At 39.4% G+C, this 24,028-nt stretch overlaps 1 protein-coding gene across 1 annotated transcript in view; it reads left to right on the forward strand.

The window, feature by feature from the left end:
* The window catches only part of SCMH1 (Scm polycomb group protein homolog 1), a 130,288-nt gene that overhangs the window by 86,555 nt on the left and 19,705 nt on the right, over positions 1-24,028 (forward strand). The window contains exons 12-13 of the mRNA XM_044667986.1: positions 12,309-12,451; positions 17,129-17,211. Coding sequence (XP_044523921.1) covers positions 12,309-12,451; positions 17,129-17,211 — 226 coding nt within the window. The remainder of the gene's footprint in view (positions 1-12,308; positions 12,452-17,128; positions 17,212-24,028) is intronic.

Below are 24,028 nucleotides of genomic sequence, written 5' to 3' on the forward strand. Positions count from 1 at the left end.
CTTGTCCCTCACAAATTAGGTTTGCTAACTGTTTGCTTGAAATTGGTGCCCTCTGCTGGGGCACAAGAGAATACCAGTCTGAAGTTGGGTTTCCATTAGGCAAACCTTGTTCAAAGGTAAAATACATTTTTTAAAAGGTAGAAGAGGGAAACTAGGTGGCTCGGTGGATTGAGAGCTAGGCCCAGAGACTGGAGGTCCTAGGTTCAAATCTGGCCTCAGATACTTCCTAGCTATGTGATCCTGGGCAAGTCACTTAACCCCCATTGCCTAGCCCTTACCACTCTTATACCTTGGAACCAATACCCAGTATTGATTCTAAGATGGAAGGTAAGGGTTAAAATAAATAAATTAGGGAACAGCTAGGTAGCTCAGTGAATTGAGAGCCACACCTAGAGACAGGAGGTCCTAGGTTCAAATCTGGCTAGGCAATGGGGGTTAAGTGACTTGCCCAGGGTCACACAGCTAGGAAGTGTGACCCTGGGCAAGTCACTTAACCCCCATTGCCTAGCCCTTACCACCCTTCTGCCTTGGAGCCAATACACAGTATTGATTCCAAGAAGAAGGTAAGGGCTAAAAAATGAATGAATGAATGAATGAATGAATGAATGAATGAATGAACAAAAAAATAAATAAATAAATGAGTGAGCAGGTAAATAAATGAGTGGGTTGAATTTCAGAAAAAAATTAAATGCTTGAACCTTTGCATTTGTCACACTAGTAAGTATTCCTGGCAAGCTGAGCCCCAATTGCTTTGTAGTATTGGGTTTGCTAACCAATTCTGCCATCTTTCCAAAAGCAGAATTGGATACTTATTACACTGGAACAGCCTTGCGAATGGGCACAGGTCTAGGATCAGAAAGAAACCAGAAACCTGGCAAGTACCTATCTCACATTGATCTTTAAAGGGCATTTCATTCCATCAGTGCTGAAAGTAAGAGAACCAATAGGTAGACTGCTTCTGAACTAAAGGAAGGCGTTGTCTTTTCTACAGATTGGAATGTGTCTTCATCTTTTATCACAGACAGTCCTGCTCTTTAGAACATCAAGCCATAGTCAGGAATTAAAATAACATTTACCCTCAGCCAGCTTCTTGGCAGTATTAGAGTGAGTACCCAAGTATGCAAAGATATGAAGCAACTTCTAGTGGGCTCAGAGCATATATCAATAGGCCCCTGGTGCTCCATACCTCAGTGTGGAGCAATAAGTAAGTCATTGTCTCAGAAGCCTTACCCATAAGGCAGGGACAGTCCTGGCCCCCTTCTGTAAGAAAGCAGTAATAGACAAGGGGTTAGAAGGTTGATATATTAGACATATAATATGTATATCAAGTAAAACATAGTAAGGCTTTACATTTTCCTTAGAATTTGTACTGTGCAACTTCAAAATGCAGAGTCCCCTAGGATAGAATCTAAAATGGAATAGTAACTCATTTATATAGGACTTTACACTTTACAAAAGTACTTCACTGGCATCTCGTTTCATTTTCAAAACAACTCTTGGTTAATAATATTCATTCCCATTTTATAAATGAGGCTTAGGGGTTTTGTGGCCTACTCAAAGAGTTTACTAGATTACAAAGTCCACAAGGGATCATGTCTTTTCTCTTTCAGGAAGACTTAATGAATAATTGTTGCTGTAAGGGTAAGCTGATAGTTTGCAGTAGACAAAGGGATGAAATTCCATGTCTTCAGACTCCTGAGCTCTTTTCTATTAAACCACATTACCTTTCCCATTCATAGCAGTATTTTGGTGGAATCTACAACCAGGGCATTAGTGAAACATTGGGAATTACTAAGAAGCTTCCATTAATAGTCCCCCAAGTCAGCTGAAGCAGGACTCACATCATGCTATTTGGGACACTTTGGGTTCATTAGCTGTGTTAAATGAAACTTTCATCTGAATAGCTAAATGCTACTAACAAAAAATAGCAATAGAGAGTATAGAGGTTATAAAATCATAGTATTTAAAGCTATCAGGATCCTTAGAGATCATTCTAGTCCAATCCTTTCATTTCACAAAAGAGGAAACTAAGACCCAGATTGGGAAAATGTTCAGAGTCAAAGGGTATATGTAGCAGAGCTAGAAAAAAAAAGTGGTATCAGGGAAAGGATGCTGGAATTAGTCAGGTTATAACTTGTGAGAAGTCACTTTACCTCTCTGGGGCTCTATGGCTGTACCTCCAAGATGAGGCCATTGGACTAAAAGATCTCTAAGGTTTCTTCCAGGGCACTGTTTAGTATCCTATTGTCTTATGACTTTAAACCCCAACATTACCCTACTGCAACAGTTGGAAATTCTGTACATCATTTCATTCCTCCCCACCAATTTATTGCATTTTCTCAAGCATATTACAGAACTCTTAATCTTATTTTTCATAGACATTTGTAGCCAAGAGACCTGAATCTCAATCCTAGGTTTGCTACCCATAAGATCTTGAATAAATCATTTTAAACTCTCTGAACCTCAGTTTCCTAATCTGTAAAATTATGGAGTTGGAAGATTTCTTCCCACTCTAAATTCTGTGATTTACAGATTGCTTGTCATCTCTGGGAGATGGGAGGAAAGATAAGGAGGGAGACAATTTGGACCGTATAACTCCAGAAAACTTCTGTGGAAAATTATTTTTACGTGTAATTGGTAAAATAAGATATCTTTATTAAACTTTTTAAAAATTCTGTGATTGATTACATAGCCATTTAATTACCAAAGCTTGCTTTTTCTCCCTCCAAAACATTCATTTACACTAGAACCCTTTTCTCTGTTCACATGGTCACCATCTTGATTTAGACCCTTATCACTTCTTATCTAGCATATTACAGTGGCCTCCTAAGTGGTGTCCTTGTTTCAAGTCTCTCTTTTCCAGTCCATCCTCTATATAACTACCAAAGAGACTTTCTTTAAGCTCTGATGGTTTCCTTTTGCCTGTAAGATAAAATATAAACTCTTTTGTTTTGCTTTTTAAGTCCTTTGTGTACTAGATTCAAACTCGTTCCAACCTCATTCATTATACATCACCCTTCCCTGCCATTTCCTGTACCCTATAGTCCAACCAAAGTTATCTTTTTTCTGTTCTTTATATATGGAACTCCCATTTCTTTTCTCTGTACTTTACACTGGCTGCTTGCCATGCTCTCATCACCTCCATCTCATAAAATCCCTCCCTTCCTTCAAGACACAACTGAAGCATCATCTTCTATATGAAACCTCTCCTCATTCCCTCCTCCAGCCACACTCTACCTCCAGCCACTGGTTCCTTCTATCTCTCCCTGCCTTAGACTTTGTATTTATTTGTATTAATTCTGTATGTTTCACACACACGTACATGCATATACATTGATATTGGCTTCCTCAATAGAATGTAATCTGCTTGAGAGCAGAGATTGTTTCTTTTTTTTTTTTTCCCTAAACCCTTACCTTCCGTCTTGGAGTCAATACTGTGTATTGGCTCCAAGGCAGAAGAGCGATAAGGGTAGGCAATGGGGGTCAAGTGACTTGCCCAGGGTCACACAGATGGGAAGTATCTGAGGCTGGCTTTGAACCTAGGACCTCCTGTCTCTAGGCCTGGCTCTCAATCCACTGAGCTACCCAGCTGCCCCGAGTATCGTATTTCTTGCTTTCTCAGTGGGTAGGGAAAGAGAAGAGGGAAAGAATTTGGAACAGAAAATAAAAATTTTAAGTAAGAAAACAAAAACAAAGTTGATTATCTTTACAGTATTGTTATAATAGAAATTACTTTGGTTTTGTCTACTTAACTTTGAATCTATTCATATAAGTCTTCCTAGGTTTTTCTGAAACTATCTCCTTATTTCTTTTGTTTTTTAATGTTTTTCCTTTCTTTTATTCCAGTAACAAATTTACACATAAGTTTTCCAAAGTTACACAATTCATATTGTCTCCCTTCCCTTTTTCCTCCCACCTTCCAGAGCTGACAAACAATTCCATTGGGTTATACATGTATTATCATTCAAAACCTGTTTCCGTATTATTCATTTTTGTAATTCCTTTATAGTATTCCATCACATTCATATACCATAACTAGTTTGGTCATTCTTCTACTAATGGGAACCCCCTCAGTTTCTAATTCTTTTCCTCCACAAAAAGAGCTGCTATAAAAAAATTTTGTATATGTCAGTCTTTTTTTCCTTTTTGATGTCTTTTGAGTCTAGGCTAGTAATTATATTGCTAAGGTAAGGTCATGTGCAGTTTAATATTTTTAATAAATTAATAATATTTTCCCTAATTATATATAAAATAATTTATAATTTTTTGAGTTCTGAATTCTCTCCCTCCTTCTATCCCATACCTTGCTGAGATAGCAGTCTAATATGAATTTTATATGAACAACCATGCAAAACATTTTTCCATATTATTCCTTTTGCAGAAGAAAAACTACCAAAAAAATGAATAAAGAAAGAGAAAGATAATATGCTTTGAACTAGATTCAGATTCTATTGGTTCTCTGTAGCATATAGCATTTTTCATTATGAGCCTTTTAGGATTATCTTGTATTTCTGAGAATAGCTTTATTGTACAGTAATTACTGTTACTATGTACATTGTTCTAGTTCTGCTCACTTCACTTTGTATCCATTCATATAAGTCCTTATGGTTTTTTGGAAATCCTCCTATTCATCTCTTAAAGCACAATAGTATTCCATTTCAATCATATGCCACAAGTTGTTCAGTTATTCCACAAATGATGGGCTTCCCCTCAATTTCTACTTCTTTGCCACCAAAAAAGAGCTGCTTTAAATATTTTTTACAAATAGGAAGTCCTTGCCCTTTATGTTTTTTATCTCTTTTGGAAACAAACCTAGTAAAGATATTGCTAGATTGAAGGATATGCATTGTTATAAAACAGTGCCCTTTGGGCATGTCTAAATTGTGCTTGGGAAGAATTGAATCAATTTACCACTTCCTCAACCATGCATTGGTGGCTCAATTTTTCCACATCCCTCCAACTTTTGTCATTTTCTTTTTCTGTCATAATGGCTAATCTGATAGGTGTGAGTTTGTATCTCAGAATTGTTTTAATTTGCATTACTCTAATAAATAGTGATTTAGAGCATTTTTCATTTTTCTATGTATTTGAGAAGTGAGGCCTTCATTAGAAAAACTTGTATTTTTTTTCACCAGTATGGCCATTGTGTATTACCCTTCATCTTGTTTTTCCTACTCTCTCCTTTCACCCTTTCCATCCTCAATAGTGTTTTGTTTCTGACCATCGCCTCCCCCAAACCATCTTCCCTTCTATCAGCCCCACCCTTCTCTTTTATATCCTTCCCTTCCTGATTTCCTGTAAGGTAAAACTGATTTCCATATCCAACAGAGTATGAATGTTTTTCCCTCTTTGAGCCAGTTATGATGAGAGTAAGATTTAAGAGTCCCTTTCCCCACCTTCTCCATCTTCTCTTTCATTGTAAAAGCTCTTTTGGGCCTCTTCTATATAAGATAATTTACTCAATTCTGTCTCTCCCTTGATCCTTCTCTCAGTGTCTTCTTTTTTCTCACCCATTAATTTTATTTTTTTAGATATTATCCCATCATATTCAACTCAAATCCATGCCTTCTATCTATGTATATACTCCCTCTAACTGCCCTAATAATGATTAAAGTTCTTAGGAATTACAAGTGTCATCTTCACATGTAGAAATGTAAACAGTTTAATCTTATTGAGTCTTTTATAATTTTATTTTCTTTTTGAACTATTTCCCACTTTTCTTGCCAGATCTCTTCCATCTTTCTCCTGATCTCAGATTTGAACTCTTCAAGAGCTTGTGACCAATTTTCACTTTTGGGGGGAGGTTTGGATGTCTTAAATCAGTGGTTCCCAAATTTTTTTGGCCTACCACCCCCTTTCCAGAAAAAATATCACTTAACATCCCTGGAAATTAATTATTTTTATTTTAATAGCAATTAATAGGAAAGATAAATGCACCTGTGACCATCACCGTCCCCCTGGATCGCTACAGCACCCACCAGGGGGTGGTGGCGCCCATTTTGGGAATCACTGTCTTAAATAGTTTGCCCTCCTCTGCTTTCTGGGTTTTTTCTGTGCAAAACTTATCAAGTGTTAGAGCTTTTTTCTTGGTCTTTTTGGTGGTTATTTCTTGGGCCTTGCTTGTCATCATTATGCTTTCTCAGCCAGAAGTCTGAGTGAGGCAGGCAGACTCTGTGTATAGAGCTAAGGAGCAGTTTTTGCCTGAGGCTTCTTTGCGATTCTCCTAACTTCCACTGGCTGCTAGGCCTCTGCTGTCCACAGCTCCTCTCAGCTTCACTCCTGCACCCAAGGTCTGTGTTCCCCAGCCTCCTGGGGTCTCTAAAGAGTCTAGCTGTTCTCAGGGTCAAGCCCTAGGTTGTCCTAGTCAGCTGCCCACAGCCCAGAAATTGGCCCACGATTGCTCCTTTGCCTGAGGTTCTCTCCTGAATCTCAGCACGCTGAGCTGTGTCCACTCTCCGTTGCCTCTCTGCTCCACCCCCGCACCCAAGGTCTGCGCTCTCTAGCCACCTGGGTCTCAGGTCTTGCTGCTCTCAAGGGCAAGCTTCTGGTGGTCCCAGTTAGGTACCAAGAAGCTAGATTTTGGCCCCCCAGCTTGCTCTAACTCTGTTGCACAGCCTCTGACACTGGTACTGCGGGTAGGGTGGGGGAAGGTTGATCAGCTCGAGTTTTGATGGGAGCTATTTCCTCCCCTTATAGTGTGGAAATGCCCAGATCCCATGTACCTTCAATGCCACGCCCTATTGTGGGGTCCCTTCATTCATCTGATTTGTTTTTGTTTTTGTTTTTTTTGTCCTTTGGAGGTATGCTGGTGGTCGGTTGTGAAGAGAGTAAAGCACCCTGCTTCTACTCTGTAGCCATCTTAACCTGGAAGTCTCCCTCTTATAATTTTATATTTTATAATTTATAACTTCTTTTTATGCTTCTCTTGAAGCTTGTATTTGAGAGTCAGTTTTTTTATTCAGCTCTGATCTTTTCATCAGGAATGCTTGAAAGCTCTCTATTTCATCAAATACCAGTTTTTCCCACCAAAGAATTATACTCAATTTTTCTGGGTAGGGGATTTTTTATTGTAATCCTAGCTCCTTTGTCCTCTGGAATATCATATTTCAGGCCTTTTGATCCCTTTAATGTAGAAAGAAAGAAAGAAATGTATGGCTCCACGATATTTGAATTATTTCTTTTTGGTTATTTGCAATATTTTCTTTTTGACCTGGGAACTCTGAAATTTGGCTATCATATTCCTAGGAGTTTTCTTTTTGAGATCTCTTTCAAGAGGTGATCAGTGAATTCTTTCAATTTCTATTTTACCTCCCGATTCTAAAATATCAGGGCAGTTTTCCTTGATAATTTCTTGAAAGATTATGTCTGGGCTCTATTTTTTTATCATGCTTTCAGGTAGTCCAGTAATTCTTAAATTATCTCTCTTGGTTCTGTTTTTCAAGTCAGTTGTTTTTCCAATGAGATATTTCACTTTTTAAAAATTATTTTAATATTGTTTGTATTATTTATTGCTATCTCACAAAGTCATTAGCTTTTGCTTGCCCAGTTCTACTTTTTAAATAATTCTTTCTTCAGTGAGCGTTTGTACATCTTTTTCCATGTGGCTAATTCTTTTTTAAAGGGTGCTTTTCTTCAGCTAATTTTTAATATCTTTTTCCATTTGGCCAGTTCTGCTTTTTAAGCAGTTCATTTCTTCAGTGGCTTTTTGTGGTTCTTTTTAACAATAGCCTGTGTTCTGTTTTTTAAGGTATTGTTTTCTTCAGTTTTTTTGTGTGTGCTTCCTTCACCAAGCTGTCATCTCTTTCTTCATGATTTTCTTGCATCATTCTCCAGTCCTCCCTTCCCTTCCTTTCCCAGAATTATTTTAGTTTTGAGGCCAATTCATATTTTTCTTTGAGACTTTGGAAAGAGATATTAACTTTGTTGTTTTCTTTTGAGTTTGTATTTTGGTTCTATGTTGAGTTTCATTTTTGTTGTTGTTTTTCATTTTCAGGCCTTTTTCTCATAAGCACTCTTTCCCACCCTGAAACTATGAATAGTTTCCCACCTCCATTTCCATGCCTACAAGCTCTGTTTTGTTTGTCAGTGCTCCACTTTGCCCTGAGATTGTGACCTAGGACTGCACCCCAGGATTATTATCTGGATGTGTATATGGGCAAAGCAACAAATTCTTTCACCTAGTGCCAGCTAAGTAAACCTCATAATCTCCTTCTGATCAATTGACTGATCCCCTTACTGTCTTTGGACTGTGAGCTCTGGAAACAGTTGTTGTTGATTCAGCCACTCCCAGGGCCTACACTGGCTCGCTGAGTTAGGGTCTTCATTGGTGTGCTGGTCTTTGTTCCATTCCCACCCTGGTATGACAGATCTTTTCTGCCTACCTTCTAAGTTGTCTTGGGCTAGAAAATTGTTTCATGCCCCCTCCCCCCATCCTTCTGTGGGTTCTGCAACTCCAGAATTTGTTTTGATGTGTTTTATTAAAGTTGTTTGAAGGGTAATTTGGAAGAGATCAGACAGGCCCCTGCCTTTTAATCGTGGCTCTATCCCCTTCCTCCTTCCTCCCTTACCCCTGCAGTTTAATAATTTTATGAGCATAGTTCCAAATTGTTTTCCAGAATAAAGGAACCAATTCACAACTGTATTAGTAGTTCACTAAAGTTCTTGTTTTCCCATATTCCCTCCATCTTTTGTCATTTCCCTTTTTGTCATTTTAACCAATTTAATGGATATGAGGGAGTACTCAAGATTTGCTTTATGACATTCCTCTAATTTTTAGTGGTGTAGAACATTTTCATAATGATTACTAGTAGCTTGGATTTCTTGCTCTGAAAATTGCCTAATCATATGCTTTGACCACTTATCAACTGGGGAATGGCTCTTATTCTTATAAATTTAAATCAGTTCCCTATATGAGACCTTTAGTAGAGAACTTTCTGCAAAGATTTTTTTTTACCCTAACTTCCAACTTCTCTTCTAATTTTAGCTGGATTGGTTTTGTTTGTTAAAAAAACGTTTTAATTTTATGTAATCAGAATCATCTATTTTATCTCCTGTGAACCTCTCATTTCTTGTTTGGTCATGAATTCTTCTCCTTTCTACAGATCTGGCAGGTAATTTCTCCCATGTACCTTTAATTTACTAATGATGATACCCGTCATATCTAAATTATGTATCCATTTCAAGTTTATCTTGTTATATGAAATGAGATGTTGTTTTATACCTAGTTTCAGCCAAACTTCCATTTTTCTCAATGAAAATTTCTGGTGAAGAGTGAATTCTTGCCCTAGTAGCTAGGATCTTTGGACTTATCAAATACTGAGTTACTGACTTCTGTATATTATGTACCTAAAGTGTTCCAATGAACAACCTCTTGATTTCTTAGTACAAATTGTTTTGATAATTACACCTTTGTAATATATTAAGATCAGATACAGTTAGGCTTCAAAGAAATATTTCAAAAGAGGTATCAATTCCTGATTGGATGTAAGTGAGGAAGAATCAAAAATAAACCAAATTCTCCCATGGTGGGGGAATGGCTGAGTGATAAGAGTTCCCAAGAGGCAGCATGGGCTTGTAAAAGAAAGAATGCATTTTTGAGTTAAAAGACTCAAAGGTCTTATTATGCCATTTACTAGCAGCATGATCCAGGGCAATCTTTATTGAACTCACCCTTCATATCTATGATGTATGGAATGGGAAGGAGTTAGAAGAGATGGTTTCTAAGGTCCTTCCAATTTCATTATGCTGTAATTCTGATGTGGCATTGACTAGTAATCATTCATGTAACCATGCTCTCAAGTAGCTAACAGTAATTGGCCAAGAACCTTTGCAAAAGAATGATCATGGGTATTTCAGGCACCATAGCAATCAGTGGTTTAGATTTAATATCCAGGCTACCTGTCTGGTACTACTTTCTATTATTTCTAGGCATAGGACCAGCCTTGTCCAATAAATTTACTCAAAGGCCTTAGACATCTCCTACTAGAGAAGGAAACAGAACATCTGGATATAGGAAGACTGAAATAAGCTCAGTGTCAGCTTTGCTTATTCCACCAGGCCCATTTGAGCTATACCTTCAAACCATAGTACAATAGAATGTCAATAATGGCAGAGAGTTTTGAGATCATCTAGTCCAACCACTTCCAAGCTGTTTTTATTTCAGAATGCCACCTCTGTCCCTAATCTGAGTGTATCAGTAGGACTGTTATGCAGACAATGGGGAATCTTTATTCACCAGAGCTCCAGACTAGTTCAAAATCTCTCCACCCCATTTGGAAAAAGAACTGTTACTTACTCTACCGTACCACAGTCCCTTCAGCCTCAGCAAAGGTGACCCAAAATATTGTCCCCCTATTCCAGTTTCTAGGCTTGTTCAAACACTTCCACTATACTAAAACTTTCCTTCCAAATTTATAGAGAGCTCAAAGACCAAGCTTTCATGTCTGAGCATTGAGATAGTCTGGAGATTCTTTAGTTCCTCTTAGAGCTATATGATGGCAATACATGCCAAGGAGTATTCTTACCCTGTCTATCAGGTCACTTAAGAGAACATGGATGGATGGACATTGAAAAGGTAAAGGGTACATTACTGGGAATGGAGAAGAGAGTGAATGACCAGAGAGAGAAGAATAGAAAGATGCTCTTGAGTTTAGCCAGTGATTTCCAAAATTCTGTTTCTGATTGTAACAGTACCCAGTAGTAGAATGTAGGTCCATCCTGGCATCAACCTCAGTTTTGTTAAGGGCATCTAGAACCCTGTATACAATAGAGGATTGAATGTGATATTTGTGTATTATAGTTACTTCCCTCACCACTCCCCCCAGTAGGAGCTATGTTTTATTTCTAACAACACCTAGCAAGGTGCCCTGCATAATAGGTACTTAGTAAATGATTGGTATGTTGAATTGAACTGATATTCCCTAAACTTCCTTTAATAATATATCAATCTTTTTTTTTTCTTTTTGGAGGGGGGATCATGACCGTTTATTTCTTTGGCATAGAGAACTTCAAAAATACAGATCAATTATTCTTGTGCAATTTAGCATTCTTAGAGTTGCCTAAGGCACTGAGTGGTTAAGTAACTTACTGAGGGTTGTACACCAGGATGTGCCAGGGTGAGGATCTGCACATGTATCATTCTGATTCCTAAGCCAGGCTGTATAAGGTCATACTGCTTTTCATAAATCTGAATATCTAAGTTTACTTAAATCATTCTACAGATCAGTTTCCCGATCTGTAAAATAAAGAATTACTTTCGATCGTCTCTGGCATCCCTTTCAGTTCCCTCCAACAGTTGGTCAGTAAGATTTATTAAAGCACTTACTAAGCACCAAACACCATCACTCTGGAGATACAGATATCTTTGAAGGGAGCTTGCATTCATAACTACCTAGAAGAAGAATTATGCTATAGACAAAAATAGGGAAGCTAGAGGACTCTTCCCAAAGAGGGGGCAGTTTTATGGGAAACTGGACCTGCTGTTTAAGCCTGCATTTGTAAAAGGCTCTCTCTGATCCTATGCCCCTAATAGTCATCTAAGCTGCCATGATTCTTTGAATAATTTATCTCTTAAGAGCCTTTCTAGTTCTAAATCAGTGATCCTATGATTCCTCCCACAGGAGGTTCAAAAGAATGTACTGTTAGTTTTGCTGGGAAATTCCTAAAAAAGGAGTCTGCATGTGGTTTTGAACAGAGGCAGCCTTGTTGGTATCAAACTCACACTCTCCCAAGGGATCTTTTAGGAAAGATATCAACAAGCTAGAGGGTGACCAGGGTAATGAAGAGCTTCAACTTCATGCCACATGAAGATCAGATAAAAGAATTAGAAATATTTAGGCAAGAGAAAAGAAGACATAAAAGACATTTTAAAAAGGGTGACATAACTGTCTTATCAAGTATTTGAAGAGCTGTCATATGGAAGAGGGATTAGACTTGCTTACCTTAACTAAAGAGGGCAGAAATTGCAGAAAAATAAGTTTCAGTTTGATGTAAAGAAAAACTTCCAAATACTAAAAGCGCTTTCCAGATGTAAAATGAGCTGACATGGAAAATAATGAGTTCCTCATCACTTAAGATCTTAAAACTAAGGAAGGATGACCAGTTATCAAGTTATGTCATAGTGAATTTCTATTCAGACACAAAATAGATGACTTCTGAGGCTCTTTTCAGTTGGGAGAGTTTATGAATACTTTTGGATATATAAGTTCTGATCTTTTCTTAAATTAGTACCTTTAGCTTACTTTAACATTTTCATTTTTGTTTGTGGGTGAGCAGAAGATATGACTTTCTCTCACATTCCTATCTGGTAGGTTCTGATCGATATTTGGGATCCCGAGACCCAGCACGATTGAGCAGCCGGGACCCCTCCTCTTGGACAGTAGAAGATGTGATGAAGTTTGTAAGAGAAGCTGATCCTCAGCTGGGACCCCATGCTGACCTTTTTCGAAAACATGTAATTATCTTAAACTTATCTCAGATGGATTCTGGTTTATGTGTATTCGTTTTATCTTAGCAACTTGATTATAAGCTTTTGGAGGGCAAGTATTATATTTAACAACTTCAGTATTTTCTATAGGGGTTCTTAACCTGGGGGCCAAAGACTCTCAAGAGATCAGGGGATTGATTTCAGAGGCTCCATAAACATGGAGTGGGGGAAATTATATATATATATATATATTTAAAGTAGCATTTATATAATGGTAGAATTTAGCATTTCCATCAATTATGAATATTATTCTGAGAAAGGATCCAAAGATCCTTTGATCCAAAAGCCAGAAGGGGCCTCTGACACACACACACACAAAAAAAAAACCCTTCTCTCTAGCACAAGTCTACCCACATAATAAGAACCCCTTAACCCTTATTCATTAATTGACTGATTTTCCTTGAAGCAGCAGTGACCACTCTGATTGGGACCTCAAGGTTCTATCAGCCATTTTAACAGATACTCAATTGAGTACCTGTTAGATGCTCATCCTTGTGCTAGATAGATACCATGAGGAATACAGGAAGAGAAGGCCTAATAGCTACTAAGTGTTGGCCAGGATCCACAGCTACCTTTCTTGTCTCCCAAGTCTAACACTCTAGCATGGACTCCAGGAGTTTGAAAAGACTCTGTAGACAAATCGGGGCTTGGCCCAGAAGGACAAATAGGATTTGAAGAAGCTGAAAGAAATGGAGAGGCATTCCAGGCCAGGGGAAGAACATAAAAAAATGCAAAATGTTCACCTATCACTGAGGAAAAAACCTGGAGAAAGAAAGGGGAATTGCTAAGGTGTAATTCAATGATGGAAGGCCTCGCATGCTAGATTGTACTTAATACTTTATAAACTCTTTAACATGGTATAATAAGGTTTATAAAGGGCTCTGTTTAGGAGGTGGCCAGATTTTGTTATCCCCGTTTTCAGGTGGCCAAACTGAAGATGAGAAAGATGAGCTTCCCCAAAGTTAAAATAAACGTAATTAGTAAGTGCTGGAATCATGATTTGAAGACAAATTGCCTGTCTCCAAGTCTTGACTTGGAGTTTAGACTCCAAGCAGTAAACTTAGTGTTAAACCATGCTGTCATATGAAAGCTATTTTTTATGAGATCCTTAGTTTAGTAGTTATTTCTCTAGCACTTAAGTTGCCCCAGGGAAGAAGAAAGGAGAACTTGAGACCTGAGTGATCCTTGTGTGGTGCTTGATGCATCAGGGTTAGACCTTAATATCTCCGTTTTGGGGCTTGAGGGCTTGAGGGCTCCCATAACCAGTTAAGCCTGCCCTATTGTAAAGGTACTATCTGACTTCTTTTCTTACCCCCTCCCCCTTTCTGTAATGGCAGGAGATCGATGGGAAGGCCTTGCTCCTCCTCCGGAGTGACATGATGATGAAGTACATGGGTCTAAAGCTGGGCCCAGCTCTGAAGCTCACCTACCACATTGACAGACTAAAGCAAGGGAAGTTCTGAGGAACCCCTGGAGAAGGATGTCTGTCCCACCACCTGCCTAGGCCCTGAGGCCTGGCTCATACCTGCTTGAGGCCCCCATGGCTCAGTGCAGCCCAGCACAATGCAGCACCATTCCAGGGGTCATGCCTCCAAGTCAGGCAGGCACCCCTCTCTGCCCCCTGTATGCACGCACGCACGCACACACACCTCTGGACCCCTGCCCAGCACCCAGCAGGTTCCTGGAAAAACAGGCCCTGCCCCTGGCCCCAAATGGGGCTGTCCAGCAAAGAAGGTGAATGAATGAATCATGGGCAGCTCCTGGTGAAGTCTGCAGAGCCATCCCATTTTCTGTGCTGGTGGAAGACTCTAGAGGGGAATGTATTGTATGGCTGATTTGGCCACCTGGACTCTTTGTTCCCAGGTCAGGAATGCCTGGCCTGGTTTCCTTCCTCCAAGCTGGCTTTCTTCTTGTGCTTGGCTGGTTGTCTTTGCAGAGGGCTATGAGACTCCAGGAGGCTGTTTGAGGAGCAGTCTCCTTTTTTTCCTTCCCCTCCCCACATTGACCAGTCCTTCCCTGCTTCCCCCTTTCCTCATCAAGGCTGGTCACTCTTGAAATGTGTGCTTTTCCCTCCAATGACATGCCCTTCCATGAAGGGTCAAGGAGAGGAGAAGGACTGCCCATTAGCCTTCTATGTCCATTCCTCTGGAGGGACAGGGGAGTTTGTTACCTTCTCATCCAGGGCTGGTGCTGCTCTTCCTCCTCCCCAAAATCTGCTGGCCCCTTAACCCTTCCCTGCAGGGAGAGGGTGCCTGGAGCTGGTGAAGCAACATATGATTCAGAGGCCCACATCTCTTTGTATTTATTCAGGGTGCTGTGGCCTTGCATGGAAGGAATGGACTGAGCCCCTGAATAAGGAGCTAAGACTAGGCACTCAGACTGTGGGCACTGCTTTAAGAGCAAGTATACAAGGCCTTGTGGTGGTGCTAACCAGCTCCACTGCCAGAAGCCCTACCCTGATAGGTGCAGACTTTGGGAGTTTTCTATCAAGTTAGCAGCATGGCCCCACCCTACAGTGTCCTATGGGGCCTCTGGCCACCACCTCCCCAGTGCACCACACCCTTCCCCTAGCTACATATTCCCAACTAATGGTGCAAATGTTTTCTTTTTGTAAGAGTCTTTTCTATTGTTATTTATTTTTTTCCAGCACCTGTGCAGTGATCCACAGCTCACATCCATTCCAACCTAGAGGCTAGAAGTGGGCAGGAGGAGGAATGAGACTGCCAATAATCTCCCCCCTCTTTCCCTCCTCCACCTTTCCCCAGCCCTGAAAGGTCTTAGCTCCTTTTCAGAGGACTCAAAAGATGAGATAATTCTTCTTCTGGAGGGACTGGAAAGCCAGCCACAGTTCCCAAAGGGCCCTGTAGAAGAGTTTCAAGGGCAGCCCTGGGGTCTAGCTCCCTAGGCAGTAAAGAGGACCTTTCCCAGCACGTTGCACCTTTCTACGTTTGGTCCTGATTCTCTTTAGTTATCTAATGAGAAAAATTCCACAAAGAAGGGTGCCTAAGGCATCAAGGGGTCCTGCTTCTTTATATTCCCTTCCCCATCATCTTCTGCTCCTTAGCTGCCTCCCTGGGATTTGGACCAGATGATTTATAAGAACCAAGAAAACTGAGGTGGGAAGGAGAGACCTGGATGAATATCTAGACTGAAAAGGTAAATCCCTTTCAGGTACACCTGAGATTATGGGGAATAGTCAATGGCACCCAGTAATGAACTTGCTTCTGGTTTGGCCAGACAGCTCTCTTTCCTCTCTTCTTCCCTCCTCTTCTTTAACTTCATCCTTCTCAACATAAACAAGGCAGTGTAGTGTGGTTGCCAGCACCTCTGAAACAGCCTGGCTGCTATCATTGGTCTCTCCCAGTCCAGGAATTGGATTTCACTAGCTGTCCATAAATATCATTTGTCCTGGGTTAACAGAACAGAGTGCTACCCATGGTCTCACTGATGCTCTCACCCAGACTCCTTTTATGTCAATTTGTTTATAAAGAAGAAATAAAAAAAAACACAATGATATTGGTCTCTTATTAATCATAAGTCAAGTTTTTTTGAATGCTTGCTTTCTGGCAGAAACAGAAGAACCATGATCCTACCCTCAGAAAGCTTACATTCTGCTCAGGAAGATACATGGCAGAACTGTTATTAAGTGGTGCATATAAGAACAATAGAAAGTTCAAAGATGGAGCAAATGGTTTGAAGTAGCTAGGAGGATGTGCCACTTGATAAAGGACTGATACAATCTGATTAGATGGATGAAAGCAGACATACCAGGATGATTTTCTTTTGGCCACAGTGGGTTAAGTAGAAAGACACAAGCTTTAGGGAAGCCAAAAAGCCAGTTCTCTAGGATGTGGCTCTGATCAGTTCAATTCTCGTTGGTTAGTCGTTTCAGTCATATCTGACTCTTCATGACTCAATTTGGGGTTTCCTTGGAAAAGATAATAAAATTATTTGCTATTTCCTTTTCCAGCAAATGAGGAAAGACAAAATTAAGTGACTTGCTCAGGATCACACAGCAAGTAAGCTTCTGAGACCAGATTTAAATTCAGGTCTTCCTGACTTCAACCTGGCAACTTATCCACTGTACCACTTAGCCTGGGGAAACAAAATCATCTTATTCTTTGCCTCCAATATGCTTTCAAACTAATTGTAATATATATATATATATGTGTGTGTGTGTGTATATATATAAAAGATAGTGGCTGCTTTAGGAGTATTAAATGAAAAGGAAGAGAACATTCTCTACTTGGGCCTCAGAGTTTTCATGAAGATCAATAGTGCCCTCTAAACCTAGCTCTTGAAGGGAATTTCAGTAGGTGAATTGCAAGGTGGGAGTTGGAGGGAGAAAGGAAAAAATAGGCTGTGCTGAGCTTTGCCCATGTTAGGTGATCCCATGAAGATGCCCTGGGATCATCTCTGCTTAGGGAGTACAGAATCAGGTCCCTTTAATGTGGTAAAAGAGTGTGGATGGAGAGCAGATCACTCTTATCTGTAGGACCATAAGAAGAAAATGTGTTTTGGAGTTAATGAGAACAACTTTATGATCAGGTATGTACACAGATCCCTTGGGGGAGAGGAAGAACTTTGCATTGTTAGATGCCTCTATCTACACTACTTTCTACCAGCTGACATTTTGCCTTTCAGAGAGATCTTGATCAAATGCTGACATTGGTCCCATCTCTTCTTCTGTTGCCAGAACTTTCTTCTTACTCTGACAATCAAACAAGGTATGTCTTTCACCACCCCCGAAAAGAAAATAAGCAAAAGACATGTGAATCAATTTCAAAGAGCCCTGTGGAATACAGGGCATATAGCTATTGTTTTCATCCCAAGAGTATCTAATAATGAATTACCAAAGTCTGTCACTATCATGTTGGGGAGATAGAAGCAAAGCACTTAATGAAATAAAATGGAAAAAAGATGGAAAGATTTTATTAAATAACAGTGTAATCAGATAGATTCAGAACTAGTTGGGGGCAGGCCCAGGGAATAGTCTTTAGTAACTTAACATAACTTTAGAGGGTCTTCAGTGGACTGCCCCAGCAAATCCTGTGCTGTTTAATATGTTTGTCATTGATTTGAATAAAGGCATAGATGGTGCCTTTCATGAGAATTTTCAGGCAACACAAAGCTGAGAGGGATAACTGACAAATTGTAACTCATGATCTTTTTGCTTGAGTCTACCTCTCTTAGCTTCCCTGCCTATGTCAAGCAATAGTATCCTTCCAGTCACTCAGGATTTCAACCTCAGTCATGCTCTTCATCTTCATCCTCCATATCCAGTTAGTTGCAAATCTTGTTGATTCTCTCTCCCCTGTCTCAAGTCAGCCTTCTACATCTATTCCCACAACCACCAGCCTATCTGTGACCCTTATTATCTTTAACCTAGACTACTGCTGTCTAACTAATTTTCTTGTTTGCAGTCTTTTTCCACTCCATCCTCCATATAATGCAAAACAGAAGCAACAAGCCAGGACACTCCTGAAGGACTTATATAAAAGAATACTATCCACATTGAGAGAAAGAACTATGGGAGTAGAAATGCAAAGCAAAACATATGTCATCATTTATCGCATGCATATATGAGTATATGATTTGGGTTCTAGGCTTTTAAAAATCTATTGCAAAAACGATAATGTGGAAATAAGTATCAAGTAACAACATTTGTACAATCCAGTGGAATTGCTTGTCAGCTCTGGGAGCAGGGAGGGAAGAGGGGAGGGAAAGAAAATGAATCATGTAAACATGGAAAAATATTCAAATAACTAAATAAAGCAACTGCAAAACTGATATTCCTAAAACATAGGACTAACTTTAGCCTCCCACCAAGAAACTTTTTTGGCTCTCCATTGCCTAGAAATTAATTTGTTTGGCAATTAAATTCCATTTCAGTCTGGCTTCTGCCTATCTTTCCAGATTTACTTCTTGTTACTCCCTCTCATGCAATCTTGTTTGAAGCAATATAGCCTGTTTGCTGCTCCCCATATTTGGCAAGCCATCTAACCCTACTTGAAATGTTCAAACAAACTTCAAGCATTTATTAGGCATCTTCTGCATATTAGGTACTATGCTAAATGAGAAGTACAAAGACAAAAATTAAACAGTCACTGTTCTCCAGGAGTTTACATGCTGTGGGGTAGGGGAATAACATACACAAATACATATACATTTGAGGCACCAGCAACTGGAGAAGGGGACATCAAGAAAGATCTTAAGTAGGTAGTGGTACTTGAGCAGGGTCTTAGAGAAACAAGGGATTTGGGGAGGCAAGGATAAGGAAGAAATGTATTTCAGGCATAGGGACAGCTTGTACAAAACCTCAATGATAAGAATCCTTTGTGAGGGACAAGTAGACAAGTTTGACTGGCCTACAGTTTGTAAAGGAGAGTAGCATAATAGATCTGGAAAGGTAGGCCAGAGCCAGAAGTTGTAAAGGACATGAAATTCCAAACAGAAGAGTTTATATCTCACCCTCAGGGCAACAGATCTCATGGAAATTCTTGAACAACGGAGAACATGACTAATTAAAAATATCACTTTGGCAGCTTTGTGGAATGTGAATTTGAGAGGAAAGGCTGGAAACAAAGCGACCAATGAGGAGGCTTCTCCAGTAACTCAGGCAAGACACTTTCCTAAGCTCTCTGGGATCACTTCTTTCATGAGACCTTTCCTGGGATTACCCTTCCTTCCCCCCACAAACTACTTTGTATGTTTTAAAATTTATCTTTACATAAGTTCTATTTCTGCAGTATGATAGGAATTTCTTTGGGACTGTTTCACTTTTATCTTTATATGCAACTCTTTGCATGCTCAATAAGTACTCATTGAATGAATGGAGTTGATCGAAAAAGATCTTTATGGGTTAGAACAATGAGCAGAACCGCTTTGATGAAATATGATTAAATGTAAAGTTTTATATATAGATATCTCTCTCTTTGTTTATATAAATAATGTTGTTAACAAAGTCTCTATATAACTTAAAACTTAAATAACTATAAGTACACTTGATAGTGCATGGTAAATTATACATAATTGCTAAAATTTTAACACTTGCCTTTTTTAAACTTTCAGTAGTCTCCTTGCTGCTAGTGCCTTTTTGCTCTAAATTTGCTGTTTAAATTTGTACATATTTATACACACAGAGAATGACCTTTGGGTAGGAATAGACAAAACAAAAATGTCTAATAGGACATAGATAATTATTGATAACACTTTTTTTTTCCAATTAACAAAAATCTATTTTCTTTCTTTTCTCCTCAATCTGAAAAAATCCAAAAACAGAACCTTTGTAACTGTTATGCATAGTCAAGCAAAAAAAAAAAAAAAGAATTATTAAAAAGATGCTTAGGGGCAGCTGGGTAGCTCAGTGGATTGAGAGTCAGGCCTAGAGATGGGAGGTCCTAGGTTCAAATCCAACCTCAGACACTTCCCAGCTGTGTGATCCTGGGCAAGTCACTTGACCCTCATTGCCCACCCTTACCACTCTTCCACCTAGGAACAAATACACAGAAGTTAAGGGTTTAAAAAAAAAAGAAGAAAAAAGATGCTTAGCAAACATCTAAAAAAGAAAGCAATGGTCACAAAAAAGACATTATGGCTTCATCAAGAACAGAATAACTTACTTTATATTTTTGGCAGAGTTGTCAAACTGGTAGGGAAAGGGAATTGGTTTCAATGAACATATATTAAAGTGCCTAAATAGGCACTGTGCTAAGGGCTAGGGATACAAAGAAAGATAAAACATTCCTCTTTCTCAAGAATCTTACAGTCGAATTAGGATAGACAACATGCAAACAACAATGTACAAACAAGATATATACAGAATACATTGGAAATAATCAGCAGAGGAGAGGCAATTAAATTAAGAGGGATTAGGAAAGGCTTCCTGAGGAAAGTGGAGATAGAGATATAAAAGGAGGGAGAAATTTCCAGATATTTGTTAAAAAAAAAAAAGAAAAGAAAATATCTAGAGCCAAGAGATGGAATATCTTGGGTCAAGAATGTCTAGGATAATGATGGTGAGCCTTTTAGAGACTGCATGTTGTGCCCCACCCCTTACCCCACATAGGGGAGGAAGAAAGTTCTCCTATTGGGCTGCTGGGCAAGAGGGGTGGATGATGGGAGAAATGTCATCAAGGAACGGTGGAGAAGGGCAAGGGAGCAACTCTGCCCAAGTCCCTCTGCCTTTATAGTAACAAACTTCGGAGGGGGGGGAAAGCAACACTCCACAGAGAGTGCTCTGCATGCCATCTTTGGCACACATGCCATAGGTTCACCATCACTGATCTATAGGAGATCAGTATCAATGGATTGGAGATACTGTGGGGGTGTGAAATGTAAAAAAAAAAAAAAAAAAAAAAAAAAACAACAAAAAACTGGAAAGGTGTAGAGGAACAGGTTATGAAGGGCTTTGAAAACCAAAAAAGAGAATTTCGTATTTGATACTATAGGTCAGTGATTCCCAAAGTGGGCGCCACTGCCCCCTGGTGGGTGCTGCAGCCATCCATGTGGGGCAGTGATGACCACAGGTGCATTTATCTTTCCTATTAATTACTATTAAAATTAAAAAAAATTAATTTCCAGGGGAACTAAATAATATTTTTTCTAAAGGGGTGGTAGGCCAAAAAAATTTGGGAACCACTGCTATAGGTAATAGGGAGACACTGGAGTTTATTGAGCAGAGGGGTAACTAACATACACCTATATTTTAGGAAGATCACTGACAACTGAGTGAAGGATGGACTAGAATAGAAAAGAGACTTATGGCAAGGAAACCAGCCAACAGATTATTGTAGTAGTCTAAACACGAAATGATAAGGCCCTATTACAGGAGAGAAGGGAGCATAGTGAAAGGTGTTACAAGAATTCAATCAACAGGTCTCCTTGGTAGATTGGATATGAGAGGTGAAAGAGTACAGAGGTGAAGATGACAGCCAGGTTGTGAGTGTGTGTGACTTGGAGAATGATAGTACTCTCAATAACAAGGACCTTTAGGAGGAGGGGAATGTGTGAGGAGAAAAGATGATAAGTCCAGTTTTCAATGTGTTTAAGATGTTTATAGGATATCTAGTTCAAGATGTCCAATAGACAAAGACATGAGACTGGAAGTCAAGAGACAGAGCTAGGTAAGTAGATTTGAAAATCATCAGCATCGGGGGCAGCTGGGTAGCTCAGTGGATTGAGAGCCAGGCCTAGAGACGGGAGGTCCTAGGTTCAAATCTGGCCTCAGACACTTCCCAGCTGTGTGACCCTGGGCAAGTCACTTGACCCCCATTGCCTACCCTTACCACTCTTCCACCTATAAGTCAATACACAGAAGTTATGGGTTTAAAATAAAAAAAAAAATCATCAGCATAGAGACAATAATTAAATCTAGAGGAGCTGATGAGACCAACAAGTGAAGTAGCATAGAGAGTTAAGAAAAAAGGGGGGCAGCTAGGGAGGTCCTAGGTTCAAATCCGGCCTCGGACGCTTCCCAGCTGTGTGACCCTGGGCAAGTCACTTGACCTCCATTATCCACCCTTACCACTCTTCCACCTAGGAGCCAATACACAGAAGTTAAGGATTAAAAAAAAAAGAAGAAGAAAAAAAAAGAAAAGAGTGCCCAGGACAGAGCCATATAAGACACCCAGAGTTAGTGGATGTGACCTGGATGAAGATCCAGCAAAGGATATTCAGAAATAGTCAAGTAGGAGAAGAACCAGGAGAGGGTAGAATCCGCAAAACCTAGAAAGAAAAGATTACTGTGAAGAGGGTGATCCAGCAATGTCAAATACTACAAAGACTTCAAATAGGACAAGGTTTGGAAAAGGCCACTGGATTTGGAAATTAAGAGATTGTTATGGTAGTATTTTTATTATTCAGGACAGAGGGCCATATCTCCTGCAAATTTTGGCTAATCGAGACAGTTTTAATTTTATCCTCACCTGACCAAAACTTGTTCAATGGGATGTGAAATTTAATTCCTTTAAACATTCTTTAGATAAGCCTGAGGAAGACTCTTAGCAGTCTCTGATTCCTTGGTCGCATGTAAATCTACCTCTTCAAATAACCTATTTTCGAATACTCTGATGTAGTTTAATCTGTAATTTGACTTAGTTTACTTATAGTTTGTTTGGTGGGGTTTGTATCCTTAGGGGATGTATGAGATTATGATTCTGTTTAACTCTGATGACAATGAAGGAAGCAGGCAATTATGAATCTATGTTCTCTTTAACTTTTATGACCTGGGAAGAATGTACAAGATTACAAAATGTAAAAGAATTATTCTCTGTCACTCTGTTGTAATTTTTCCTATAAGAAACCTTTTTAGAGTCCTAATCAGGCTTCAGGTTTTCTCTGAGGCATTAGCCTATACTTGAGCTTAATAATAAAACCTACGTTTTTGCCTTCCTTCATAAATGTGCATTATGATAAATATATATTTGGCAATAGTTACCCACCTCCTGAACTCAGAAAGGAGAAATTTTTCCTATTGGATTTAGCAATTCGGAAATCATTGATAACTTCAGAGAGAGAGGTTTCAGTGGAATAAAGAGGTAGAAAGCCAGACTATATAGAGTTTAGAAGAGTGAGAAGAAAGTAGAGGAGCAAATTGTAGACAGCCTAATTAAAGAATTTGGCCATAAAAGGCAGAAGATATATAGGGTGATAGCAGTGGGGGGATATATTAAGTGAGTTTCTTGAGGATGGGGAAATATGGGCATGATTACAGGCAACAGGGAAAGCATTGGACAAGAAGAGATTGAAGATAAGTGATAAAATGGAGATGATAAAAGAGACAATCTGCTGAAGACTACAGAATGGAATGGGATCATTTGTGCATGTAGAAGTATTTGCCTTGAGAAGAGAAGAGCCACCTTATATGAGACAGGAGTGAAGAAGTAAAGAGAGTGGCAGAAGGCATCTAGAGTGTCAGCTGAAAAGGAGAGAAAAAGAGGGGTGGCATCTTGGCAAATGGCCTCAGTTTTTTTCAGTGATATATGAGGCAAGGCTCTCAGCTGTACTGTGAAAGATTTGAGGAAGGATGAAAAGGTTTGGAAGAGCTGCTTGTGGTGAGTGGGATATTGAGTCAATTAGTGAGGTGTAAAAGAATTGCCTTGCTGCAGTAGATTATGTGATATAAATTTGTAGTGGATCCAGTTAGCATGGTTTCAAGATTTTGTCCAGCTTATTCAGCAGCATGAGTAGGAAGGAAGGAAGGAAGGTAATGATGGAAGTAATCCAGGACTGAGTCTCAGCAGGGCAGGATTGGCAAGGATAAGATGGCAAGGACAGTTAAACTGGCTCAGTGAGATTCAAGATGAGAAAGAGAGAAAATATAATGCAGGTGTGATGGGCTAAGGGCATGAGGGATTGAGAACACCATGAGGACAAGAAACAGGGTTTGGGGTTGTAAGGCATGGGGAGAGATAAAATGACAGCAGATTATGATCAGATGGTAGAGGCAGTGAGGTCAAACTCAAAGGGAAACATCTCTTGTGGGTCATATATTGATTTAGAAAACCACAAATTAACATTACCTGTATTATGTTGTATCTTTAA

This window comes from Gracilinanus agilis, chromosome 3 (genome assembly GCF_016433145.1).
Source record: "Gracilinanus agilis isolate LMUSP501 chromosome 3, AgileGrace, whole genome shotgun sequence".
In the NCBI taxonomy this organism is placed as follows: Eukaryota; Metazoa; Chordata; class Mammalia; order Didelphimorphia; family Didelphidae; genus Gracilinanus; species Gracilinanus agilis.